We start from the raw sequence: 27,603 nt of genomic DNA on the forward strand, positions 1-27,603 counted from the left end.
TCAGCTGGAACTCCCTGGAGAAGTCCCGCAGAGTGGGGGTGGCAGTGGTCTCCCAGGGCTTGCGGGGCTGGAAGGGACATTACAAAGATGGCCTGGCCCAGCCCTCCCCCCTCACCCCTCTGTCTCTCTATTCTCTTGGCAACATCCCCACTAAAGGATCCCCGAGTTTGCGCGTGGCCTGTTCTAAGGGCAGTACTAATTTTCCTGAGACGGAGCTGACCTTGAGCTCCCTGAAGCTTCAGCTCATGAGCAAATCAGACCCCTCTTGGCATCATCACCCTTCACCTTCAGCCCTCTGGAGTTGTTCTCCTGATCCTTTCCGTCTCCATGTGGCAGACATCAGTGACACCCCCAGGGAAGGTACACCTTGGCAGGGGAAGACTGTTGCTAATTGAGTTCTTAAATTATGCTTCAAATATCAGTGTACAAGCAGACCCTGACACTTACTCTGACAGCAGCGAGGGAAGACAGGGAAGATGGTCATCTCCACCTACCTACCATCTGTCACAGCAGGTCCTCGAGCACTGCAGGCAGGGCCAGAGGCGCCCCCTCACAGACAGGTAAACCCCTCCTGTACAGAGGAGTCAGCTGACTTGCCCATCATCATCCAGGAAGAGCATGGTAAAGCCAGGACAAGGACACCAGTGCCCCGGCTGCTCTGAGCCTTCCCACGGAAAGGTCACTATTGCGCCCTGGGCACCAGATTCCTTTGTTCTGTGTCTCAGGGTTGGGGGTTGCTGGGCCCTCATAGCCCCCCAGGGGGCATACTCAATGTGTGTTTGAGTCTGGCCTGACACCCACACCAGACATATAGTGAACCCCACCAACGAGGCAGGAAGCTCCTCCAAAACGGGGAGGCAGTCCGCAGAGGGTCTGGGGGGAGGAGACCCCTACAAAGAAGAGCTTTTTAGCATTTGCCTTGAGCCTCCCGAACAAGGATTTGATGAGCGCAGTGAAAGCCCTTTGGGGCTAGATGGTCTTACAGACCCTTAGAGCAAAAAGGAAGTCCCAGGGGAGATAGCGACCCTCCAGGACGCTTCTCCTCCAGGGGAACGCCTGCCTCTGTGAGGACTTTTTGCTCCCCATTCAGCAGGGAGCTAGCCCCCTCCCCATAAATGCCAAGCAACAGCAGCTGGACAGCCCTGGCAGGCCACAGTGCGGACAGGAGGCCCTGAGGCTTGGGGGAGTGGACGGGGGGCGACTCACCAGGCTGTGCATGATGCGCACGCCGTCAGGGTTCACCGTCAGCGCCTCCTTGTACAGCTGCTTGGCCTCCTCCAAGTTGCCCTTCATCTCCGCCAGTCGGCCCCGCATGTAAAGCACGGAATGGGAGGTGGGGAAGAGGCCCGCTGCCTCCTGGATGCAGAAACCTGCTTCCTTAAGGTGTTGCTGCTCCATGAACAGCTCAGCTGTGAAACCAGAAGGGCAGTGGGAGGTGAGGGGGGTGGGAGAGTCAGAGGCAGCGGCCCTCACCCCTGCATCCGGCTGTCAGCCCCAGAGCTGGGAATCTGGGCTTTGGTGACAGCACCCCTCCCATCAAGTCACGGCACAAGACGGGCTTGCTTGGGCCTTGGGGTGCAGCAGTAACCCCAGCAGTGGTTCCCAAGTGCCCGCTCAGCCCGGCGCGTGCTCTGTGCTCCATACAGACCATCTCAGCCAATGTCCACAAAACCCGCAGGACAAGCACTTTTATCGTGCACTTCAAGGAGGGGGAAACTGGGCCCAGAGGGGGTGAGGGACTTGCTTAAGGCCACAGGGAGAGCAGGTTGGCATTGGGCTGTCTGACTTCAGGGCCTGGCAGTGGAAGTCTGGCTGGTGGCCCCTGGAGCTCAGCCTTTGCTGAGGAACCTTTTTTCAGTGTCCCTGCACTCCACCGGTCATTCTGTGTCTGGGGTAGGGGAGGGAAGCAGATGGTGGCTCCTCCCCCCAGGCCTCAGTCTCTGGGGAGGGAGGCTAACTGGAGAGCTAACTCCACCCTTGTGGTCCCGATGAAGCAGGAGAGTGCATAGAGCAAGACAGAGCAAGACCAGAGCCTAGTGATCCTGCCAGGGAAGGGGGCGGGAGGAGGAAGGAAGTGTCTTCATGCGTCTGGAAGGGCCAGAGCCGGGGCTCCCACCCAGGAGTGCCGTGACAGCCACAAACCGGCCACAACCCCCCTGCGCTTCCTGGGAGCCAGCTGTGGCCGCCCGGGCTCTACGGAGCAGCTAATGCTCACAAGTTGGGGCAGGAGGCAGGTGCTCTGAGAAACTGACGGCCCACCTCTGCCGCTCAGTCCCTGAGTAGGCAGGGGCTAGGCAGGGGCTAGGCAGGGCCCCCCGCAGCACCCCCTCCTCCAGCGCTCAGGACTTCTTCCCACGTGAAAAGGGAAGGGGGCTAGGTGGGGAATGCGGGCGCACATGCCTTTCCCGGCAGAGAGGATCTGCCTGTGACCAGGTTGCCTTATTCCCCCCAGCAGAGTTAAATCGGGCTGTTCCTCTTATCCTGGACCAGCCTGCATAAAAGCACATTTTCAACACCCACGGCAGGTACACCCACGGCAGGCACTGTTAGAAATGTGGCCTAGGGGGTTGCAGCTGGGCCTCGTAGCCCACTCAGCCTTCCTCTCACAGCAGCTGGGGGGGCTCGGCTGCCCCCTCCCAGGGTGCGTGCCCAGACTGAAGGCACAGAAGGCCCGAATGCAGATGGGAGCGCAGAAGGGCACGCAGAGCCTCGTGGGGCTTTGCCAAGAGCTGTTCCTAGCAGAGGCTGGGAGCTGAGGTTACGCGAGTTCAGACGCGGTCTGGGGTGGGGAGGGTAACAGACATCCCCAAAGGAAGTTCTCAGAAAGAGGTAGAAAAAGCAGGCCCAGGCACCCCATCTTCCTGTTCTGTGAAGAAGCAGGAAGGCAGCCGCACTGGCCTGACTGCAACACACAGCACTGGGGGACTGAGCATGCAAGTTGCCTCAAGCTTCTTGTGCAACAAAGCCGCCGGCCGCATCCTAAAATACAACAGAGGCCTTTTTGAGCAAGGTGCTCTCCTTTCCTGGTGAAGATGAGAATTTGGGAGGATCGGAGAAATTAATTAACCACAGAGAAACCAGCTTCCCACAGTAAGGCGACAGAGAAAGGCTCCTGTCCCTGGAGACAGTCTTCACTGGGGAGTCCCAAGGCAGAAAACACAGGAAAGCAAGGCCAGAGGAGAGGAGGCCTTTGAGCACAGGCCCTTGCAGGGAAGGATGGCCCAGCAGCCAGGGGCTTGGCGACCTGGGCCTCCATTCTCATTGGCCCTTGCTGATCCCCTCGGAGCTGCTGGTGGGGCTGAGCAGGTTGCTTTCATAACAGAGCGGCCACTGTGCACCTACTGAGTACTGACTGTGTGCCTGGGCCTCCCGTGAGGAGAAAGGGTGGAGGGGAAGAAGGGCAGCCAGGGCACCAAACTGCTGGGCAGGGCAGTGAGACACAAGTGTCACTTCTGTTCTGGGTACTCAGAAGGGTTCAGGTCAGCTGTGCTGGCGTGGCCAGGGAAGCCTTCCTGGAGGAAGAGGTGGCATTTGAGAGGGGTCCTAAAGGTACAGGGGAATTTCTTGTGGTCGAAAGGTGAAGAAAGACTGTGGGCATAGGTCCATCTTGGCAGAACTCCCCCAGGTCATGGGGGGAAAAGCAGAAGGAAGTTCAAGGTAAAATGTTAAGAAGGGTGGGGGAGGAGAGCTTGTTTGGCACCAGCCCCTGTGACTGCTCAGTTCTCTGAGGCCCCAGAGCCAGGCTTTCCCTTCTCCTAGCCCTGTCCCAGAAGGCCTGCCCCAGGCCTGTCCACCTGGTCGCCTGGCCCAGGCATGGCTCATTAAGACTGTTTACAGCTTGCTGCCCTGTCTCCCAAGGCTGTCCCTGGTGCCTCCCTGGGGACTCTCACAGTGCCTTCACATCAACAGATTTCAATTACAGAGAGCCTCCCTTCCCTCTTTCCTAGGGGCCCTAAGCTGTGCTGGGTGTCCACACAAGAGAACATGCCCTGACAAATAGGTAGGGCTGCTCTGCTCCAGCGGCCTTCATTACCAGTGAGGCAGGAAACCAGATGACACAGAGCAGAGCCAGAGGAGAGAGGTCTCCTGAGGGCTCCTGGCTGTCTTGCAGACAGTCCCTGGCAGGCCCGGCCTTCAGGGCGGGGCCGCCGACCTGCAGACAGACCCACAGGTCTAGGGGCTACAGCTTGGCGCTTCTTCCTAGCTTCAGGGTCCGAGGTTTGTGCCCCAACCCTCCTCACCCCCCTTGTGGTTTTACCAAACATGGAGCTCCCCACTTACAGCAGGAGACTCATGGAACTGCTCCTGCCCTCTGCCCCAGACACTCCCCGCAGGGCCTGGCGGTGCCCACACCCATCCGGGCCTCCCTTGGCCAGGGCTGGATGAACACTCACTGTTTGTTGCTGGCCTGCCCTGAGTCTCAGCCAAGGTCATCACCCTGGTGGACAGGGCCCTTCTTCCCCTTAGGTCCGAAGGTCCCTCTCTGAGACCCTCAGTCCTGTCTCTCGCTCCCTCCTCATCTCTTTTCTCATCTCCTCTGCCTACTCTTGACCTCCGCTCTTGCCCAGCTTTTCTTCCTCCTTCCTCCATCTCTCTCCACCCGGCCCCCGCCCCTCCTCCCCCTATGCTTTCTCTAGGCAGGCTCCAAATGGAAAACATCTGTTCCCTGGAGCTTTGCAAGAGTCCCTTTTATTATTTTTTCTGAGGCATCCTGGTCTCACCCTGCACCCAGAGTGAGTTCTAGTCTTCCTACCACCCCTGTCAAAGCCCAGCCCCTTCAATCAGCTCCCCACCCCCACCCCGCCAGGGGAAGGGCCTACTCTCCAGCTATTTCCTTAACTCTTTGCAGGGAGGGCATAGGCTGAGTTCTTTTAGGGACCTTCCCAGGCCAGGTGAGAGTCTTAGAGTCCCTCTGAACTGAGGTGGAGATGAGGAGCCTCTCCCCTGTGTCCCCACCCACAGAGGTGTTAGTTTGGGTCTTTGAAGGCCTTAGGTAGCCTTGGGCCTGGGGGGTGGGGGTGGGGTACGTATGTGTGTGTGGCTAAAGCTGCCCCCTAGAGGAAATAAGCAGGCCTTCTCTAGGATCTGCCCCTTAGGACCTAGGGGCACTAAAACAGAGGAAGAAAAGGAAGGGGGGAGCACATGGGGCAGAGGGAGGAGGTGGCTGAGAGAGACCAGGGAGGCCAGCACAGAGAAAGCCTAGGAGAAAAACAGAAAAGCCAAAATCTAGAGGGTTTTCCCTAAAGCTCCCCACCCCTGGGACCAAGCAAGGGCACAAGTTGCCTCAGGCCACTAGAGAGTGTTGTGTGGGGCCCCCCCTTCCTGTCCTGGGAGTCCTTTTCTCTCTCACTCAGATGCTGGAGGAGGAGGTGAGACAGCAGCGAGGAGGAAGAGGCTGCTAGGGAAGAGAGGGTGTAGGAAGAAGGCTCTGAAGGCAGGAGGGGGCTGGGAAAGAGGGAGCTTGAAGGAGGATGAAGAAAGGAATGAGGGAAACAAAAGACTCAGGAGCAAATGGGACCATGGATGCTCCGATGCAGCACTTTAAAAATAAACACAATTTTTATAGACCCTCCTGGCTGGCCCCCCAGCACCCCTCCAACCCAGCCTGGCTGACACCTAGGGTGACCTTCACTTGCAGGGGCCCCTAAGAGCAGGGCCCGGGACTCCGTCAGGGGCTGTGCCCTGGGAAGCTGAGACTCACGGGAAAGTCCACGGACCCTGGGCTCCAGGCCAGGGGAACACAGGTCCTTATCCCTACCTGCTGTCTCAGCAGCCAGCTCCCAGAGGCAGGAGGATTGCTGAGAGCAGAAGGCAGCACCCCCCCTCCCTTGCCGTTCTGGAAAGCACCTTTCTGACACTCAGGATCCTGTAGTGCTTGCCTAGATGCCGCTCCCTTTCTCTCTCCTTCTCTCCTGACAAATCTCCCGGGCTCAAGCCCTCCAGGATCCGCTGGTGTCTGACTGAATGGGAAGCAGACTTGAAGGGGGGGGGGGGGGGTTGGGACAAGCAGGACACATTTCCCAGCCAGGGTGAATTGACGGTGGCACTAACTGCAAAAACAGGTCGGGATGCAATTTATCTTTAACCAAACTGGGGGGGGGGGGGCGGTGAGCTCATTCCAAAGTGGTAAAAGGGGTATTTCTCTCTTCCTGCAAACTTGCTGCAGCTGGTGGACTCTCAGGCCAAAGGGCTGGGTGGGGGTGGGGATGACGAGGCAGGTCAGGTGAAAACGGTTAGGGAGTGCCTTGGCTTTGGTGACCTGCTCTCAGCCCTTCATTCAATAGGTGCTCAGAGGCTTGCTAATAAGAGGGAGGCTGAGGGAGGGAGAGGGCTCATGGAGTGCAGATTGTTCCAGAATCCTTGCACGCTGAGAATGAAAGCCCGAGGACACCTCCTCACTTCTTTCCGCCTGTAGCAGCCGATCACCATTCTATTCTTCCTGCTATGACGATAGTTCTCCTGACTTTTAATGAGGCAGACACATGGACACCCAGGAGGATGACATTTCCCAGAGTCCCTTGCAGTGGTATGGTCACGTGACTGAGTTCTTGTGGCCAGGGGAAGTGAAGGGAAGCAATGTGTGTGAATTCTAGGATATGTCCTTATGGGGGAGGGGAGTGTCTCCCTCTCCCACTCTTTCTCATGTCTTGGAATCTTAAGGTGGCAGAGAGCTATTTGGGGCCACGGGACAAGGGAGATACCTCAGGGAGAGAAGAGCCACAAAATGGAAGGAACTGTCATCCCAGTTCACTGCCATCTCTGAATTGTTACATGAGAAAAAGCGATTCAGGAAAACCACCACTACCTTGTAAGCAGCTCCTGCGGTTTGCACTGGCCACATACCCAAACCTGTCTCTCCCGCCACACTGCTCGACCCTTACCTGGGACCTCATTCAAAACATTCAGATTTTGTTTCCATAATTCTCTGTGGGCTGAATATCTAGGATAATATCTAGAGAAGAAAGACTAATGCACAAATTATTGAAGGGTGAATGTTAGTATCAATATCCCCAGGTCTAATTGCAGGTTCGGGGACGCCTTTGACTTCAAGTTAGCAGAATGCACAGCATCCCTAGCAGAGGGGCATATCTGAGAAAGGCAAGCAGCTTATGAAATGCAAAAACATTTCCCTTTGCTGATGGTGGTAAACAAGGAGCATCACTAAGACAAAGGGCCTCGGGAGCTCCAGCAGGCAGAGCGGATTTCTAGGCAGTGTTACCCTGCACACCGGAGGTGGTGAAGCCCCCAGTGTGGGTGAGCTTCCCATCTCAGGCACCGTGGGGCCTCAGGCCCCAGTCTGTCTGCTCCTCCACGACCTACAAGCCTTCAGGATCTTTTGCCTAAGAGGAGGATCTGCTATTACTCCTCTGGGCATATCAACATTCCTTCCCCTGCTGCAGCCACAACATGCTGACCTCAGAACGGGTCTCTCCCACCCCCCACATCCTAAAGGACTCTGGTTTGCTAACTGGGGCAATATCTGCATTATTAAAATGCCTCCCTGTCTGTCTGTGAATCCTGGTCTGATTTTTTCTCCTACAGATTCAAAACCTGAGGTGGGAGAGAGGGGGCGGACTGCATACTAATGTGTCCATATGCGAATCCAGGCAGCAGGAAACCTCAGATTCTCAGGGAACAAGCATATTCTAACGCTGACTTGGAAATCTGCAAGTCCTGGGTCATTTGTCCATCTCTCCCTGGGGGATATGGGTCCCACCTCCTTGGTGGTATTCAGAGAAAGGGACTCAGAATAAGATGAGGTGCTTCGAGCAGGCAGCTCTCTAGGGATGGGGCATTTTTTAGAAATCCACCTATTCTATCCCCTTCTTTGTTTTTCTGGTATTTTATCTTATTCTAGCTCATCTCTGGCTTTGATTCTCTTTCTTTATTCTTGAATCCACCTCTCCCACCAAGTCAGCTTAAAATTCCAAAGCTTCCAGCGAGTCCTCCTCAGCCTTAGCCTCCACCAGAGAAGCTCACAGGTACAGGAGCCGCCAGCCTCTCCCTGCTCCCTAGCTGCAGTGGGGGACAGGACGCAGGTGCCAGCAAGCGCCATTCCTCCCAGCAGCAGCCACGTGCCCAGGGCTGCAGTTTTAATCACCACAGCTCATCGAGAGCAACCACACAGGCAGTAAGGTGACATCAGAACCCATCTCTGAATTACTCCGAAGTTGGGGTTCTCTTAGGTTGCCTCCCCAATGCTAATGAGCTTGTCAGCCTGAATGACAACCCATTTCCAGTCCACTCCCACAGGCGCTCACTTCTCCGGCGCTGCAGACCTCCCCTCCTTGCTGTTCTGCAGGCTCCTGGGCCTGGTCTAGTTCTGCTGGGGACAAGGGGGCAAAAAAGAGGGAGGGGCCTGTTTCTGTGACGAGAAGGCTAGCTATTGGCAGGGCCTTCCCTCAAATCCTCTCATATGTATTTGCTGCCAGAGAACCCCTCCTGACAGGCAGGCACTATGCCCGCACGGAGAAGCAGCCCCTCGCCAGGTAGACTGACTTGCCCAGGGAAACAAAGAAGAGACAGCTGCGACCAGAGCTCTGGCTGCCCCACTCCAGGCGAGCGAGAGTGCCAAGGCCAGGTCAAACTTTCCAAGGGCCCCCACACCCCCAAACTCCTTCAGGAGGCACTGGGGACACTTACCAGCCTGCAGCCAGATCTGCTCCAGCGTAGTCCACAGCTGCATGGGGCCCTGCTTTAGGACAGAGCTGGGCACGGTCAGCTCCGACATGGCTTCCTCCAGCCGTGAAGCTGCAATGGACGACGCGCGCCGGGAGCCTGTGGACAAGATGGGAGGGGGTGAGCCATGTAGTCAGAGTGACATAGGCTCCAGGAACAGGACTGTACCCTGGTGAGAGAGATGGGACACACCAGGTAAGGGCCAGGCAGGGCGGTGTGGCCAGGCAGTTGCAAAATAGCTCACAGACCCATCAGGACCCCTTCATACCCTCACCAGCTGGGGGCAGGGGGCTTTCTGAGGCTGCAAGTCCCCTGCAGGAATCTGTCACTAAGGAAAACGACTCTAGTGTTTGCAAAGCCAAACCTTCTACCACTGCCAACATAGCAACTCCAGAAATGCCCCGAATATCCAACCATAGGGCGCAATTTCCTGTCTTAGCTGCTGCTCCCCTCAGCAGTATATTTCAGTACGTCTGCCTGTTCTGCTCCCCACTCTGTCTCCGGTGAATCCTCTCATCACCCCCTGCACCTCTGGCATGTACCCCAGTTCTATCTGCATAAATACATAAATCTTTAGCATCCCAGTTCTATATGCATAAATAAATCTTTAAAAAAACAAGAGATAGTTTAACTCCATAGGACTCTGCAGTCATTATGATAAAGATGCATAAATACTGATACCGATGAGTATCAGTATACTCATGCAGTTACATGAAGGAAAAAAAAAGGCTGCAGAAGAGCCTGCAAGGCCATCTTGAGGTCGGCGTGGTGAGATCTGGGTGGTCTTCCTTTTGGTATTTCGACTTTCTGTTTTCATGAGCACAGGCAGCTGTTTCTTCTATAGAAAGCTCCCCTGTGAGGGGCGGTGAAGGTCCTTGGCCAGACACCGTGTCCTCTGCTGAACCTCTCCCAAGGCAGCTCTGGGTGACATGGTTCCTTTTCAGGACACTATTCACAGGCAGTTAAATGAGAGCACTTGGGCTCGCTCTCAGAGGCCATAAAGGCACCAACAAGCTCAGGGGGCCTCAGGGCAAACCGTGGATGATTTCGGTCCATGAGACCAGTGTGCACGGAGCCTTAATGCCTCTGTTCAGGGTTCTTCCCTTCTTTGTTGCCAGGGTGCTACCTCCCTTCCCTGCTAGCTCCTCAGATCAGCAGCCCGCTCCCAGCTGGCACTGCTCAGATGTGCCTCAGGTGCCAGGCTTGGCACTGGGAATCAACTCTGTCACTTGACAACGAAGGTGCAACTTGGTTCATGTCCACAGAGGTGGAAAAAATGAGCACTGCCACTAAATACGACTCTGCTCACACAGCCTTTCCCATGACTAACTCTGCTTGTGCTTTTTGAGGAAGGTATTCCTTTAATTCCACTCTACCCCTTGGTAAAAGTTTGCAGTTCCTGAACTCATTTGCATCTCATAAGTCATGGGTGTCTGGGTGAGTTTTTCCAAGAAACGATTTTGGGCTTAGAGCTGTAAATATAAGTCACGCTCAACTCATCCCTTTTGCTTTGACTGGATCTGGCAGACCTTGGAGTTGAGCTTCTGCCTACTAAGAGAAAGGGCTGCTGTGCTCCACAGCTCCTTTGCACCCAACCTGCCCTGGCGCTGCTCACCCCTGCCCCGCAGGTAGGGTGGGTCCCCCCCACCCAGCCCAGTGCTGGCATCTGTCCAGCCAGGGCAGCTCCTTAGCACAGACCCTTGCTGTAGCTGGCCAGGAGCAAGCTGGGGTTGGGGAGGGAGTAGGAGGGGGGCTGGCAGGTTGTGCATATCCACCTGTTTGTGCACCCACAGATGTGCACTCGTGAGGCACATTCTTACCAGAGTCTGCATCATGGGCATCGGGCAGGGTCAGGTGCATACCGCTCTGCTTCTTCATAGCAAGGCCCTCGCCAAAGCTGCCATCCTTCTCCAGGCCACTGGAAGGCAAGGGAGGGCCAGGCCCTGGTGAGGCAGAGAGCTGGCAGGGAGACCGAGGGAAACTCATGCCAGGCAGGCTCTGCGGCTGAAAGTTCAGGCCTCAGAACAGAGCCAGCACAGGATCACTGGGACAGATGGGGCCACACAGAGGCAGGATGGTGCAGAGCACAGGGGTTCGGGATCCTAGAATCGGCCCAGTGGCTGCACTGACATATTGCTATTCCCCACTGCTCCTAACACACAACACACACACACACACATGAGCCTGCACCCACTGTGGCCTTAGGGGCCATCAACCTACTCACTATCCTCTAACACCAGCACATTTAGCTCCCAACGTGACAAGCTTGTTCATGCTGCTGCCACCAAGAATGTCCCCACTGTTCTCCTCAGTTTGCCCAAAACCCTCATGCCGAGGAACCAGCCCCAGCGGGCTCATCTGTCTGGAAGGCCTCCTGTGGCTGCCGGCCCCTCTGGCAGCTTTCTCCTTGGCTCTCCCTCAGCATGGGTCCTGGCGCCACATATATGGGGATTAGAAACTCCTTTTCAGCCCCTTCCTCAGGTGGGTGAGGCCAGAAGCTTCCCCAGACAGGTGTGGTGGCGAGGGAGGAGGCAGGAGGTCTTTTCTCCCTTTGCTTGACCTCACAGAGTTGAGGAGAGACACACACAGAGCAGGGCTGTAACCGGGCCGCGAGGAAGGCCGGGGCTCACAGGCCACCAGGAGCACAGCCATCCTGGGAAGGAAGGCTCAGACCACTCTTGCCACAGGTTCCCTGCCTTGGGCTGGCAGATGGCCCCGAGGAGTTAGAGGGGCCCTCGGGTGGTAGGTAAACCACCACGGTGGGCCCGCCTTGTCCCCACCCCAAATCTCCAGGTCCCTGCAGTTCCCACAATGCTAGGGAGGTCCTTCTTTATTCAAAGTGGACGGTGGGAGAGCCTCGAGTCATAAAGGCAGTGTAGCCGGCTGTGCACGTGCTGGAGTGCACACAGCCTCAGTCACCCCTGCCCACGGCCAGGGACTCCCATGGCCCTGGACCCTGTGACTGAGGGGGACCAGACAATGATGCCGCACGAATGCTGGAACCTCATGTCTTTGTCATCATGGCTCAGGCCTGTGGGCGCACAGTCACCTTCCTGGGCACTAGAGGAAGCCATCCAAACCCCACAGTGGGTCAGTGCGGATCCCTTCCTCTCCTGTTCTCCCTGGGCTAGAAGCACGCGTTGCTCATCTGTGTGGCCTTCGGCAAAGCTAGCTTTCTTTCTAGGTCTTAGTTTTCTCAGCTGGACATAAGCATGAAAAAGCCGATCTCATGAAGCTGCTGTGAAGTGTACATGACCCCACCCTGCAGGCAGAGCGAGCTGACTTGAGCCTATCCCCAGGAATGGCTCCTCCTCCTCGACTGCCTTCCCCTCTTCCTAGGGGGTGAGGCCTAGGAGCTAGAAAAAGCCCAACTTGGGCTTGGGGGTGGGAGTGGAGAGGAGGTGAGGCCTCTTGCCTCTTGGTTCTAGGCCACAGCCACAGCGTTGTCCCTACCCTGAAGACCTGACGGCCAGGTGGGGAGGAGAGATGGTCCAAATTGAGCAATAGCAGACCCCAAGGGAGAGGGCTGAGCACTAGAGACGGGGTGACTGGAGGTGCCACAAAGGAGAGGCAGTGAGGGGGGCCTACGGGGTCATCTGGGCTGGCCAAGGCAGGGCACGAAGGAGGTGTGCCAGGAGCATGATGAGATGGGGCTGACGGGGTGGGGTAGAGTGAGCCAGCCAGACCTTCAGGCTGTGGATTCTGGCCTTGACTGCTGGCTGCTCCAAAGGAGATTTTATAAGACTTAGTTTTTACTCCTAGACTGTTCATAAGGAACCCTTTCTATTCTTGGAAAAGTCTGGAGGGGATTGGATCCAGATCTCGGATCCCAAGAGTTTGGTCCAGGTTCCCTAGGAGTCGTGCCTAGAGGCTTCCACTTACGAGGGGCCCCACCAGGCCCTCAGATCCTACATGAGAGTATGGGTAGCGATTTGAAAAGACCCTGCTACTCCCACACCCCCTAGAGAAAATCCCACCCCCCACCCCCAATCTGGAGAGTACCTGCCAGCCCCAGCTTTGCTGCCCAGAGGGAGGCACAGGCCTGCATGTGGGTAGCAAGACTGTAGCTCAGAGGGTCCTGGCAAGAGTGCCCAGTGTCCACTGCCAGCTCCAGGGCTGGCTCCCTCCCTCAAGGGAGCCAGATGGTACCCTGCCCTGTGGCCACAGCCAGCGAGGGGCAGAGCAGAGGGCACCCAAATGTGGGTGCTTCCTACATGAGAGCCTTGCCCTCGCACTCCCTTTTTTCTGAAAAGTCCTTCCCCTTTAAACCAGCCTCTGGCAGCTTCTACCCACTGGCAGAAGCTTCTATCCACTGGCCCTGGACTCTCCCAAGCCCACAGGAGAGTAAAGAGAAGGCTGATGTACAGTTTTCACTCCATCAACTGCCCTAGATGGAGTAAATTTACTCCTCTGTACATCACCATTAGAGACACTCTGGGGATTATGGATGGCCTCTAGGCTCCCAGAATCCCTGTGAAACAACAAATACCCAGCAGAGTTGTTCCCCTGAGGCCTTTGGGAGATGACACAGCCAGTGCTCTCCCAGCAAGGGCCCAGGAAGAGGTAGTGCACTGGATGAGGCCTTTTCTGCTTTGGGCTCACAGACTGAACCCCAGTGTCCTAGAGGACTGGAGCAAAGACTTTCTGCAGATTCAGCCTGGATGAGAGTCCTGCTAGGGCACAGGACAAGCCCAAGCCCAGGCTGGGGACTGTGGCAGGGGACAGGATGCTGTGTGTGGCAAGCGTCGGTGCGTGGGCAGGAGAATGGGGCCCCTGGGAACCTGCTTCCTAATGGAACCCGGAAAGAGAGGCTCTGTGGGCTGAAACCCAGGTTCAGGTCCCAGCACTGCCATTTACAAAGCCAGTGAGTCTGACAAGTTACATAAATTCTCAGTTTCTCCTGCAGTAAGAACAAAACCTGAGAACACAGAAGGGAAAAGTGGTTGATGTAAAAGATAACGTGGCAAGTCCAGCATCTGGCCCAGATGCTCAGTGATGATTCCTTCCTCTCATCCCTCTAAACTTCAGCTTCCTAAACAGATTTTTCATGTACTTCATAGAGGATGGTCAAAAGGTTAAAATTAGCTGGGGATGATGTCAAAAGCCCCAGGAGCAGTAAGTCCCATTCTCTCAAACATTCTCACTGACCCCACCCCACCCCACCCCACCAGGCATGTGGCCACTCAGAGGGGGAAGAGGGCCGTTGCCTTGGCAACCACCTGCCCACACCCTCCCACCCCCTCCAGCAACCAGAGGGACAAGGCAGACACTCACCCCAGCTGGGAGAAGTTGTACTGGGTCTGCCACAGCCGCAGCATTTGTCTGCAGGTCACCAGGGCTTCCTCTGGGCCTTTCAGGACCTGCTCCAGCTTCACCTTGGTGAACATCAAGCTGCGGGGAGGGATAGCGACTGTCAACATGATCCCGCAGGACCCCATCCCCCTGGTTTTGCTCTGTCCCACCAGAGCAGCCCCATCTTCCCACCTGCCCAACCCACGGAAGGATGAGTGCCCAGGAGTGTGGTGGCCTGGGCTGTGCCCCTGGATCACTCGCTCCTTCTGCCTCAGTTTCTCCACCCAGTTGCCAAAGCTCGCAGCACTGGTCTGCATTCTCAGTGACCACAACACTCACCCACTTGTCCCCAAGTACATGCCTTCCTGTCCCACCCTCTGGCACGGTCAAGTGTCCTTGTTAGTCCTGTTCCTCTTACCTCATCCTCATCCACACTGGCCCCCTCCACTGACACCTCACAGGCTCTCGCTGGGGCTTGTGTTGGAGACAGAGCTGGAGAGCAACTTTGAACTGAGACATGAGGCGATGCAATGGGATGGTGAAAAGGGCAGAGTTCTGCTCCCCCTTGCCAGCACACAGTAGGTGCTCAATTAACACCCTGTCATTTGAAATGCAAACTGTGTTTCCTGCCCTTGGAGACATGAAGATGGTTGTGTTTTACTTACTCCAAGATTTCTTCGCTGAATTGCCTAAGGTAGGGATTCTCTTTAGATAGTCAATAGGATTAAGCTGCATGAACACCTACTCAGTCACCTGGGAACACAGCTATTGACTGGGCAAAGGGAGGGAGTAACATCAGGATTTCTTTCAACTGGACATAAGTCCCCTGAGTCACAACCACGTGGGTATGTGGCCCTGAGAGGGGCTGCAGAGAGAAAGAGCTGGACCCATTGAGAGGCAGGACCACAAGAGGGCTAATGTCTCTCTCCCTCTGTCTGCCCAGGACACAGCAAAGACCACATGAACACTGGCTCATCAGAACCAGGTTGGGCACCCGGGATACCCTGCTGTGCCAGTGTTAGACCTTGAGTTGCCGGGGAAACCTGGGGTCCTCTGGAGGGTGGAGGCAGCTGGGGACACTTAGAAGGCCCAAGGTAGTGGCTATTTATTTATGGAAGCACTCTGATCTTCTTACTGTGGGCACTGCCAGCCACAGAGATGTACACCAGCTGCCTGGGCAGCCTGCAGAGAACTTGGCTGAGTCACTGAGGCCCAAACAAGGCTGTGACCCCAGTTCTCACTGGGTGGTGAGCAGCAAGCTCCCCCTCTAATCCCCACTGGGAGAATCCATGTCACTGTCAGGCCCTGAACTTGATCACTTTCACTGCTCGGCGGCTCTGCTGGCTCACCTGAAGTGGGCACATAACCCCCCCGCCCCCCAAGGAAGCTGAGCCTGCATGCAGGCAAGGTGCACCCCTGTGATCCAAGCCCCACCCCAGACCTCTCAGGCTGCAGCAAGGGACAGCACCCCCCCCCCACCAGACCTCTCCACTTTCATCCACCCCCATGCCTGACTTTGAATCCTGCCTCCCCCAGGAAGCTTTCCCAGACTCCTAGGATGTCCTGTGCTCTTCTTAAAACAAATACTAGTGAATCATCTGGCTATATGATCCTGAGGGCAGCGTGGACTGCATGGGCCTGGACTGGCACCTTGGTGGGCAGCTGCTGGGAAGGACTAATTCTGCCACCCCTATTCTCCTTTCTAGACTGGAGAAGGCTCCAACACATTCCATAAGTGGAAAAAACCACTGCTTTACAAATATGAAGACATGACTTCTGCCTTCTATAAACATTAGTGTTAAAAATGACAATGGCCTGGAGAGTCAAGTGCTGCAATTTGGGCTGGAGCTAAGTGCAAAGGAAGAACAAAAGGATCTTTCTGGAGCTGGTACTTGATACAAAGGAGGGCGGGGTAGGGGGTGACTGGGAGTAGGTGGGGAGTAGGGAGAGTGGGGGTGGGAAGGACTAGGCCTGCTGGAGCAGCGGAGTTGGTGACAAGTGAGACACCCTTCCTGCAGGGGAGGGGACCCCCAGGCTCAGTTCTATCACAAGGCTGCGGGGTTCTTCAGCCACTGCAGTCTCCTGGGCAGCAGGGACTCCAGGCTGGGCTGCTGTTCCTGGGACAGCTCCCTGGGCTGACCTGCGGGGGGGAGGGGGGTGCCAGGCCCCCACCCCAGGCAAGCCTCCATTTCAGCACACTCTGCCAGACCCTCCCCGCCTCCTGCTTTCTGCATCCCAAGAGCCACAGTGGTCCATGGCAGACTGACCACACCATGTGCTGGAACAGAAGTAGCTGAGCTGGCGTTACAGTTCTACAGACGACACAGGCTGATATCCTTGCACTGCTGACATTCCATTAGTGTGAGTTAGCCACAGGGGAATTTCTCAACCCAACCGCATCCTTTCTGGGCTGGGGTAAGCTCTCCAACAGATACCCTGTGGTTGGATCCTTCACTCCTGATCCACGGAGGCCCCAGATTAGCTCCGAGATTTCCTTGGTTTCGCAGCTCAGCACTGCCAGAGAGATCTTTCTCAAAAAGAGCCCCTGACTACCATGGCGTCATCTGATGCCTCTGTCTGCCCTCTGTTCCTGCCACATACATGACCTTGGGCACCACGTGCTGCTCACATGGGCAGCAGCAGCTCCCTGAACTGTGCCACTGGCTCCTGGCTCATTTGAGCTTTGCTTCATGCCTGCTGGGGTCCCTGACATCCAGGCGGCTCTTAACCAGATGTCATTCTCTGACCTTGTGGGCGTCCCAGGAGGGGGTGTGCGCTCTTCCAGGAGAGCTGCACATCTGCACACCTGCCGGAAAGTTCAACTCGCTATTGTACTCCCACACCTGGAAACAGGTGCAGCAAACAACTCCACGCTGCACTTCCCAGACACCCAAACCGCTGGCTAGAGCGAGCACAGGAGCTCTCGCCACTCTGCTGGGGGCAGCCCACTTCTCCAAACAACAGTGCCTGGCTCCTCATCAGAACTTTGTACCTCCTGGGGGTGAAGGAGGGTGCACTGACGGCTGGGAGCAGCAGGGCCTGGGGACAGATGGGTTCCCCACCCATGACTGCCAGTCCCTAACTCCAAAATGCCATGTGAAGGAAGAATTCTGAGACTTTGAAAAAAGCCCATAATTTTAATGCAAAGGTCCCAGGCCTGCTCTGAAAAGCTCTGAACATTCTCTAAAAGTTCAGAATGGTCTTCAGTTAGCACATAATATTATACATACATATATATATTGTCACATAGGATATGAATTCAATAATAAAGATAAGTTCCTATTAAATATTTTTAAAGTCAGACACTCAAGAAAGTTTTCAGCTGGTCCTGCCCATAGATGGTAAAAGCCCCATGTAACTCATCCTGGGTCCCACGGTGTGCACCCAGGAGGTGAGCAGCTGCAGGACAGGGCCCCTCTGGCCATGTCAGTGTCCTCCGAGCTTTGCCAGGGCCTGGCAGGGAGTTGAGAATGGGTGTCTAATTAGCACTGTTAAAGAGCGTGTTTCGGCCCTCCCTGGTGGCGCAGCGGGTTAAAGCACAACATAGAATCTAAAGCCGCTTCCGCATGAGTTCGATTCCCGCCTGCCCCGGAGGTGACCACATGGTGTGGCAGACCTCTCCTGACCCGCCCGCTGCTCCCCTCAGCAGTGTACTTCGTAGATCTGCCTGTTCTGCTCCCCGCTCTGTCTCTGGTGCAGCCTCTCACCGCCCCTGAGCCTCTGGCCTGAACCCCAGCTCTATATGAATAAATAAATAAATCTTTAAAAAAAAAGAGCGTGTTTCAACAAGCAACTACCCACGTTTTGGGCCTCACAGCCCATGCCAAATCAGACCTGGATTCTGATACCACCCTTCCCAATGCTGGGTCCTGGCAGGAGCCAGGAGAGGAAATTGTTCACTTGACACCTTATAACTGCAGAGTGGGCTGGACTCACATAGTCCATAAACAAGGCTGTCCAGAGCAAAGCATTACAGGGCCTGGGGGGGGGGGGGGGGGGATCAGGGAGTTCTGGGGGCAACATGACTGTACCTGACTCCTTTATCCCAGGCAGAACCAAAGTACAGCCACAGAGTCTCTAGCTGCCTGTCCACACCCAAAGTCATTCTGGTAGAACACCACCTGCTGTCCTCAACCCCTGCACTGTGATGTCACTCAAGGTAGACTGATACTGGCCGAGGAATAAGAAGCCCCGTGCTAAAGTGCCAGCCCTGTCGCTGCCGGCTGGGCCCCGCACGGCGTCCAGGGGAGATACATCTCCCACCCGGGCACCCAGGAACTCCTTCAGGATGAAGGCCAGGGCACTGCATTGAAGGCAGATGTGAAGAGGCGGGCAGCAGTCAGTGTAAACATGCCATGCACTCTGGGGATGCGGAAAGTGCCAGGTCCTGGCACTCTCTACAGGCTTGTCCAAAAGACATAGCACACGCACCGGGTCATGGCCGGATGCCCAAGAACTCACACCCTCTCTGAGGGCCCAGAGCGTTAGCAGCCCATGCTGGCCATGGGCATCACTGCATACCTCTTTTCCCACTGCACTCCGGTCAGGCCAGGGATCTGACTCCTGTCACCTGCACACACCAGCAGCCAGGGACAGACAAGGTGCTCAGCCAGATAGTGGCAGCCACTACCGACCTGTGAAACACCTCAGCCCTGCTTAGTCTGTCTGTCTGTCTGCATCTGGACCAACCCTCCTTCTACAGGGAAAAGTGGAGACTGGCATTTCTGGGTGTGACCTCAGCTGACAGGTCTCAGACAGTGTTCCTGGTCACCCAGTCCAGGGCTGAGGATGGAGGACCACAGGGAAACGCACAGGTTCGTCTGTCATCTGCCTCCTCTTCTCTGTCTCTTCCTGGGCCCTGCCTGGCCTGCATTCCTGGGGCAAGATTAGCCTCTAGTTATTTGTCAGAAGGATTAGGACCTGGAGCCATTCCCATCCAAGGCAAAGACAAATCATTTCTTTCCACAGCTACAAAGAGAATAATATCCTGGGTGAGCTGCCTCAGAACTGGGTGAGCATAAGCCTTTCTTTAAAAAAAAAAAAAAGAATTTGTAAGGAGAGATTTTTGTGATAACAGCTCTGCAGAAGCAAGCTCTGCGCTGGGTGAGGGGTCATCTCATCCATCCCTTTCCTCCCGGCCTCTCCTAGCTGCTCACCCAGCACCGAGGTAGAGGAAGTCGCTGCAGGGAAGGACAGAGGCTGTGTAGGTGGCAACACAATGGGCCCATGTTCCTGACAGCGGCTTTCTGTAATACTGCACAGCAAACACTGTAACCATGGTACCTCTGAGGGAGCCACTTCTGGCCCTGACCCACTTCCCCCCACCGAGCAGGGGGGCTTTGCACTGAAACATGCCCTTCGGCATCAGGTGACGTGGGTACACTTTTAGGCCCTGCTGGAAATGCACACTTGCCAGGAGAGGCTGCACTTAGCAAGTTCCTGCCCCTCTCTGAGCGCTACCTACTGCCTATAAAGCAGGAACAGTCCTGGCACCATCCAGGGGGCCGCTGGGGGGCGGAAGGGCCACAGGGCGTGTACAGGCAGCAGTCCAGTCACCCTCCGGAAAGCCAGCGGTCAGCCTCAGACATCCGTCGCTGCCAGTCTTCCTGCCTGATCCTGAGATGGGCAGGGGCCACGTCTTACATTTGTACCGCCAATGCCTGACCTAGGGCCACTCGGCAAATCTTTGCTGGATAACAAATGACTGACTCACGAGGACTCACGGCGGCCTGGCAGCTGCCCGCGTTCCCGGGACCAGGGCCACTCCACAGGAATGGAGCTGTAGGGCCGCGAACGCTCGTCATCGCGGGCCCACGATGTGCTCATCTGTACATTTTAGGGGGCCCTCAGGGTCCCTGCCTGACCTATTGGTACCTGGTCCTCCCTCGGGAGCCCTTTATAGCGGGGGAGGGGTGGCAGCAGGTGTAGCAAGGCCACCGAGGGGAGTATTATCTCTTTAAAGGACAGTAATTAGTAATTCCAGCTGATGGCTGTGCCGTGCTGTTTTAATGAGGAGTTCTATTTTTAAAGAAAACACATAATTGAGTGAAAAAGCAGGCTATTCTCTGAGTCAGACAGCCACGCCTCTGGAAAGTCTAACTCGTTGGCCAGGAGGTCTGCATACAGCGTGGGGATTCACCAGAGGGGTCCCCATCCTGGACCCACTCCGTGGTGAAAAGTACAGGTACCGATCCCAGCTTCTTTCTGTATGTGACCCTGGGCAAGTCACTCCGCCTCGGTTTCATATTTATAAAAAGGGAACAGCAGTAGCAATCTGCCCTGGGATTGTCTGTGAAAATAATGTAGATAAAGAGGCTTGGGGGGGGGGCGGGGGGGGCATACTTACGGGTGTTGTTATTGCTACTAGCTGCCTAGACTCCCTAGAGCCATATAAAGAGGCTTGGGGGGGGGGGGGGGGGGGGACCTCATAAGGTTTCAATCCATGATTGCCCTGTTAATGTGATTTCCCTACCTCTATATGTACAGCCACTTAATTACACCCCGAAGCCTCATCTGGAAAGCGGGAACAGGGCTGCCAAGGGGACAAACGCCTGCAAAGAGCTTCGAGCCGAGTCTGGCACACAGCGAGCCCCTAATATTACTGGAGTCTGTGGGGGTCAGGCACGCCGCAGCTGCTCAGCCAACCAGCGGCCGGGGCTCTGGTCCCTGCACTGCTGCTCAGCAGCTGTTTAACCTTGGGAGCGCAGCTAACTTTGCCATGAATTTCTTCACCTTTAAAGTAGGAAGGCAAGAAAGATCCAAAGTAAGCCATCAACCCACACAACACCCAAACGGGGGAGGGGTGGGAGCGCACTCAGGTCATGAGGTGCTCACGTCCCTCCTTTCTTCCAAGACAGCCAAAAATCCCTCCCATGGCCTCCCCCTCAGAGGGTCTACTGGGGGCCCTAGGTGCCCACAGCAAAGGGCGAAGCTGACACAGTACAGCCGGAGCAAGTGGGAGACAAAAGAGAATCAAGTGCTCAGCCGACTGTTCCGGCTCTGAGTACAAAGTGGAGCCTTCAGGAGTCTCCGAACAAGGGCGGATTTGGAACCAAAGCCCAGGTGAGAAGGGATCCCCAGGGGGCTGGACCAGCCTGGAGCTGGTGGGGAGGACGGAGCTGGCACAGAGGCCCTATTTTAGGGCAGCGAGGGTGGGGCTGGGCAAGGAGGAGCCGAGGAGGAGCAGGACCCAGCATGCCCCTCACCCCAGCCCTCTTGCAGTACCTGGCTCTTGAGGGCCAGGGAGCACACAGCCCTGCAGGTGCCGCAGCCTCCTCCCAGCACCCCATGCCTCAGGGAGAGACTTCACCAGGGCAACTGCCTAAACTCACACACATGCTCTCAGAGGCTACGACTCTGAAGGCAGATGGGAGCAAACACCCCAAAAGGGAGAGGGTTGTACCTAAGTCCAGCTTTCTTACCTTTGCACAGGCTGGTCCCCAGCATAGAAGGGGCCCTTAAGACAGGTCTTCTTAGCCCTAAAAAGCCACAGTTTTTCCTGGGATCTGGAGGATTACACTGACCCACGTTCCCTCGTCTTTTCAAGCTCACACGTATCTTTCATCTCTTAATGAACCTATTCAATGTGAAATTACTTGAAAGCATAAAAAAATCAACAGCCTACAAGATGCTGCTTCTTGAAGCAGCTCCTCCTCGTCTCAAAGGCCCTGGCCCACCTGTATCAGCTGCAGAGTGACCTAAGCAGTGCGGATCCAGGGCACTGACCAAGGGCTGACCCAGCAAGCAGACATCCCTCAGTGGCAGGCCACCTCCAGTTACCTGCACAGATTCAACATCTTGAAAGATATGGCCACAGACCAGATAGAACCTTCCAGAGAGGGGGGAGAACTTCCAGAAAGGCAGAGCAAAGGCAGGTTCCCAGCATGAGATGGTATAAGACATCAAGAAGCAAATGCCTTGGCCTTGGTCTGTCATCTATAGTCAATGTGAAATGAATCATAAGAGATGGAAGGTCAGTGTGAGCCTGAAAAGATGAGGGGACATGGGTCAGTGTAATCCTCCAGATCCCAGCGAGGACAGGGATCTAATACTACTACCTTTGGGACCCAAGACCACCCCCTTCAGAGAAAAGGCTGGGCTTGCTTCATGGGCATAAATGGCCCTCCTGGGCCATCTCCCATGGGCAGAGTGGCTCAGTCTCTGGTTGGGGCTGGGCCATGATACCTGTCTCCAGGGCATGTTTATAACAGAGAGCCAAGGGCGCAAAGGATCAGGGAAAAAAGGCTGAAACTACTTCAAGACCAATGAATTCCTTTCAGAAAAACCTGTAAATACCTGTCTTCCTCCTTTTCCTCCCCTCTCTTGCCCAACAAACAAAACTACCTATGGTCGTCTTCCTTCCTGGTTGGAGTATGAGCGGACCACTAGAGAGAGCTGGGACTGCAGTTTCACACTGAGCAAGATCACAGGACGCTCCAGTGAACAACCAGCAAAGGGAAATGCTGAATGTCAAACCAGCTTAGCGGATGAGGAACTGACCTTTGGGGACAAGAACGCAGCCGCCAGCCACGGTGCCAGTGATTATGCCTGGCTTAACACCTCCCTCAACCACAGGGCCTGCAAGCATAACCTCAGCTCTTGTCCTCATGGGAGCCTGGAGGGGGCGGGGCAGGGTGGGCGGAGGCAGCCAGAAATGTTTCATGACCACAGCAAAGTGATAAATTATGTTTGTGCTAATACCTTTGATTCCAACCTCCTCACTGGTGTGTTGGTATTTTAAGCATTCTTTTGATCTCCTACAAGTTCCTAAGAAGAATCATCCAATAAACACACTAGGTTTAAGTCACAAATGCTAACAGGAGCACCAGGACTTGGATCTCTTCTGTGTGCAGGGATACATCCCTAGAAATATAGCACAGGCAACCTAAGAAAAAGTGAGGTGACCACATAGATGGGAGAGGTGCCCTTGAGGGCCACCTTAGCCTGAACTGAATTCAGTCAAGGTCTGACCCCAGCTAAATGTAGTTATCAGGGTAAACACTTTCCAAAACAGCCTGGGCTTCCTGGGGGCCATGGCGGTGCTGGTTCCCTTTGTTTACATGAAGCAAGCTGCAGCCTACTGCTCCTGAGCTAAGGAGTGCCCCCCAGGACTTCGACACACCTTCCCGTGGGCCTTCCAAGCTCCTTAGGGACTGGGCTGGGCCGGGCAGAAACTCTCAAGAGGGCCTACTCAACAACGGCTGGGAGGAGGCACCTTATACCATGGAGGGGGGGAAGGGAGAGGGGATCAGGGAGAGAGGGGCAGGGTAGACTGGTTGGCCGCTGTGCCTCTGGTGGCCCCGGCTTTCCAAACTGGTCTGGCAGGCCGCCGGGCCTGGGGTGGGGGCAGTGACTGACAGACCGGTTATTGGAAAGCTCCCATCATTAGCCCAGGAATGTTGTTTGGTTACCATGGTGACCTTCACTACAAGCAGCCTGACTAAAGCACAAGGAATCTGTTACCTAAAACCAGAACCCCAGGGAGCCTGCAGCCTGTGGCTTTAGGAACCGCCTTTATCAGCACCATTCCCCTTGACCCCATATTCTTGCCCCTCCCAGACTGGGCCTCCCAGCTGCCTCCTATACCCAGGACGAGGAGAAAGGACTAGCAAAGGCATCTTCATGCTGGCATAAGACCTCTCACATTCCGAGGTCTGGCCTAGCTTGGAACCCAGGTCCAAATAGGGAACCCGCTGCTTCCCTGAGGCCCCCCAAGGGGACAGGCTGGCCAGCACATGTGTCCCGGGCTTAGCTGGAAGCCCTTGGGACTGCAGGAAGCCGCTGGGGTGTCTGGTTCCCACCGTGCCAGGTCCGTGCTGTCCCTGAGGGGCTATCAGTTTCCTCCTCATCACGTTCCTGCCTTTTAAGACCAAGCTCCATTAAAGGAAGCCTGACACAGCGTGGAAATCAAGACCCTTTTCACTTTGCTTTTTCATCAATGGATGCAAGGAGGAATTGGAGCTTCAACTCCACAAAAGTTGGGTTTTCCCCAGGAGGACTCTTGAGGCTGGCAATGGGGATGCTCACGGGAAGAAGCTTCCCTGTCCCCAGCTCAGTGCCCACCCCTACAGGGCACCCTCCATCTCCTGGCCCACCTGGGGCCCCTGCATCCCTTGGGCCCCATGTTCTGGCTTTCCAGGCCCTGCTCACTGCTGCCTTTACAGGGTGGTAAACTGGCTTCCAGAGCTTCTCTTGCAAGTCTCAGAAGAGACCTTGAAAGCAGGATGGACCTCAGTCCTTAGGGCAGAAAGCAGGTACATGCCGCTGGAGGAACTACAGTGAATGACAGGCAGGACCCCATGAGAGCCGGAACCTCACTGTGGTCCTCACTGGGGGATAAGCTCACAATGAAGGGGGGTCCATTCTACCCCCAGCTTCCTGCGGCGCCTGGCCTCCCCCACCCTGACAATGGCCCCCGGCAGGCTCTTCGGAGAGAGGAGCCTCGCAAAGCCCTCAGCCACCAGCAGAGCCACGGCAGGTGCTGGGTGTCATACGGACCCAGACCACGGCCTCTAAGTGCCCCTGCATGCAGCCTTACTGGGTAGCTGAGGTCAGGGCAAAGGGGGTTTGCCTGCTCTCTTCTGCTGCAGTGATGTTTCTTGGACCACTCGTTTCATTTACCACTGTGTAACAGCTGGAGCCACACAGCTTGTTCCCAATGCAGGGAACAGCTGGAGGCAGGATGCAGTTTCGACTGAAGAGCAATGACATTTTTCAGCGCTCCCTGGCCAGTAATGGACTCAATGACGTTTCCTGCTAATCCGTGGCTCTGTACTCTGGGGTTTCATCTGTGGGGGCCAGTGTGACTTGTAAAGTGCCTCATATCCTGTGGCCACTCCTCAGACCTGTGTGGTAGGTGGATTTTTTCACCTCCTCCCCCAGTTCTAAATCTATCTATATACATATATACACACACACCCATAAGGTGGATTTTCCCCCTTCAAACAGCAGAATGAATTCTTTTAGTTTTGGAGACCAGAAGCCGCCTGTATTTTTTCTAGCCTTTTAGGGCTGGCTCAGGTGAAGGCCGAGCTCTTCATGACCCTGGAGATGAAGCTCACAGTGACTCGGAGAAAGAGGATGCCACTTTCTTCAGCCCTGCTCCCCCGACAATGGCGGACAACACAAAGTGAGGTGCCATGGAGTGGGGAGTTGCTGCTCCCCAAATGTCCACAGCTTATCTCTCTGAGGTGACAGAAACAGAAGAACCACATGGAGGCTGCAGGGGACAGGACTTGGCCACTCTTCCTCCTTGGGCTCTCACCTCAGACATGTCTCCATGCTGCCGGCCCCAGCCCCCATGTTGGGAGTGGGGTCCTTTTTCCATGGTGGAAGGTGCACCAGCATCTCACCTTTTTTTTGGGTCCCACTGAGGAGGTGCTGAAAGCCATCTCCCTGGAGGTGTGCACACAGGCAGAGATTGTGGACTTACAGAGATGGGTTCTCTCACAGTTCTGAACCCTGAAGTTCCCCACACTTTTCCCTTGTTAGTTTTGCACTGTTTCAGGGGGTGCTTGGGTCAAATTGGAACTTCCAGTACAGTTTAGGTCCAGGTGTTCCTGGAAGTGCAGAAGTCCACTCAAAGCTCCCAGCCTCCTGTCCCCTCCCACCCCAGAGTCATCAACCTCAAAACAAGGGCTCCACCCCACAAGCACAGGTCCAGTGAGCTGGCATTTCAGCACCAGCATGAGGAGGGAGGAATGGGGCGAGTACACTTGGGGGGAATCCGGCTTCCTCACCCAGCCTCAGTGCAGGAAGGATGGACAGAGGGAGGAGAGAGGAGGCGCCACCATAGGGTGTCTCAAGGAAGCCAGCAGGACCCAGAGGGCCACCCCACCCTTCATACCAGAAACCCCCTTTCCTATCTTACAATGTCGACTTCAAGCAGATTTTTACAAAGTGGCATTAAGCCCCCCACCTCAGGCCCAGGTGCGGGATTCTGCCAGCAGAAAGCACTCAGCTGGAGGTCAGGAAGAGACCCCCCAGTCATCGAGGAGAGTGAGGGGCAGTGTGCAAGCCCCCTTCCTTCCAGCAGGATAGCTCTGCTCCGGTGTGTTCATGTTCTCAATTCTCATGTAAGATTTCACTGGTGGCGCAGCGGGTTAAAGCACAGCACTAAGAAGCTAAAGCCACTTCAGCATGCGTTCCATCCGTGCCCCAGAGGTGACCCACATGGCACCACAGACCTCTCCTGGCCCACCCGCTGCTCCCCTCTGCAGTGCACTTCGTCGATCGGCCTGTCCTGCTCCCCACTCTGGTGAAGCCTCTCACTGCCCCTGTGCCTCTGGCCTGTACCCCAGTTCTGTATGCACAAATAAATAAATGTTACCAAAAACAAATTTCACTTGTGAAAAGGACTGGATGATAAAATACTCTCTGATGTGCCACACAGCCCCAAGGTCTGGGAAAAGGGCCCCAGCTCCCCTCTAGGATTCCGAGTTCCTTCCTGACAGTGGCTGTTTCCTTTTCCCCTCTAGGATTCCGAGTTCCTTCCTGACAGTGGCAGCAGACAACAGTTCTGACGCTCAGTGCCCTGCCCGATCCAGGCTCAAAGATGGAGTTTGGAAAAAACAAAATTAACTGGTACTGGAAGGGGAGAACCATTATCTTTTGAGCAATTTCATTAGAACAAACTACTAGCAACACATACGTAGGATTAATTCCCTATCTCACACCGCTTTATGTGTTTTCTTGAAGTGATTTCACTTTTAATCATCTCTCCAGCGGAGAGTCCACACTGAGTCAGGACTGTCTCCCAAACACACCATCTCTGCTTACACCTAGCTGTGGGCAGCGGGCACCACGGGGCCAGGCAGGCGGGTGGATGGGGTCAGAGTCAGGTGCTGGCGCCAGAGGGTCAGTCTGGATCCGAGTAAGCGGGACTGACCTGCATGATACACACCAGCCCCAGTGGGCATTAGGACATTCTGCTATTCCCAAGGCATCTCTTGAGCCTTGGGGAGAAGGGGGCATCCACAGCAAAGCCCGTAGGCCATGCCTCCCTCGGTGTCTTCTGCAGGAGGCCATAGGGCCAGGAAGGTCTACGTCTCCCCCGGGGTCAGTGTCGTCCCTGATGGGGAAGGCGGAGACACAGGCTCTCCAGGTGAAGGGAACGGTTGTGGGCCAAGACGACTGTGGCTTCCCTTCATCTCCCATCATGTGTGGCACCCCCCAATTTCCCCTAATTCCTTGGGAGCCTGTTGACATTGCCAGCGTGAGTCACCTCTCAGGGTAACCAGGCCCTTGCTTTGTTTTGTTATCTGAGCAGGACAGCCTCTGTTGGTTCTAAATGGTCTCCTTCAGATCCTTAGGGGGAACAGCGTGGGGCGGTCAGGACCCCCTCATCCAGGGGTTGCACAATTCAAGGTCTACTACACCCCCTTGCTCCCTCCCACAGAGCAACACACTGTCTCAGCTGACCCAGCCTGGCTCTCGTTCCCTATGTCCGAGCTGGGTGGTAGCAGATCCTCTGTGGACAGGTGGGGAGGAGGGTTTGGTGCTGCCTCACCCACCTGGATCAGGTGCAGCACAAACCCCACACCAAAGGTCTTGGTGGCAGGTCAAAGGGAGGCTGTGGACAGGAGGTGCCAGGAGGCGGAGAGAGACCCCTTCCCTCCGAATGCTGTACGCCCG

The 27,603-nt window shown here is 55.6% G+C and overlaps 1 protein-coding gene across 2 annotated transcripts in view; it reads right to left on the minus strand.

The window, feature by feature from the left end:
- The window catches only part of TTC7A (tetratricopeptide repeat domain 7A), a 103,893-nt gene that overhangs the window by 11,126 nt on the left and 65,164 nt on the right, over window positions 1-27,603 (minus strand). For both annotated transcript variants that reach the window (XM_004686225.2, XM_012727461.1), the window contains exons 16-19: window positions 13,954-14,070; window positions 10,500-10,597; window positions 8,644-8,778; window positions 1,207-1,409 (exon numbers count right to left, since the gene is read on the minus strand). In XM_004686225.2, coding sequence (XP_004686282.1) covers window positions 1,207-1,409; window positions 8,644-8,778; window positions 10,500-10,597; window positions 13,954-14,070 — 553 coding nt within the window. The remainder of the gene's footprint in view (window positions 1-1,206; window positions 1,410-8,643; window positions 8,779-10,499; window positions 10,598-13,953; window positions 14,071-27,603) is intronic.

Source organism: Condylura cristata, unplaced genomic scaffold (genome assembly GCF_000260355.1).
Source record: "Condylura cristata isolate star-nosed mole 26May11 unplaced genomic scaffold, ConCri1.0 scaffold00020, whole genome shotgun sequence".
NCBI lineage: Eukaryota > Metazoa > Chordata > Mammalia > Eulipotyphla > Talpidae > Condylura > Condylura cristata.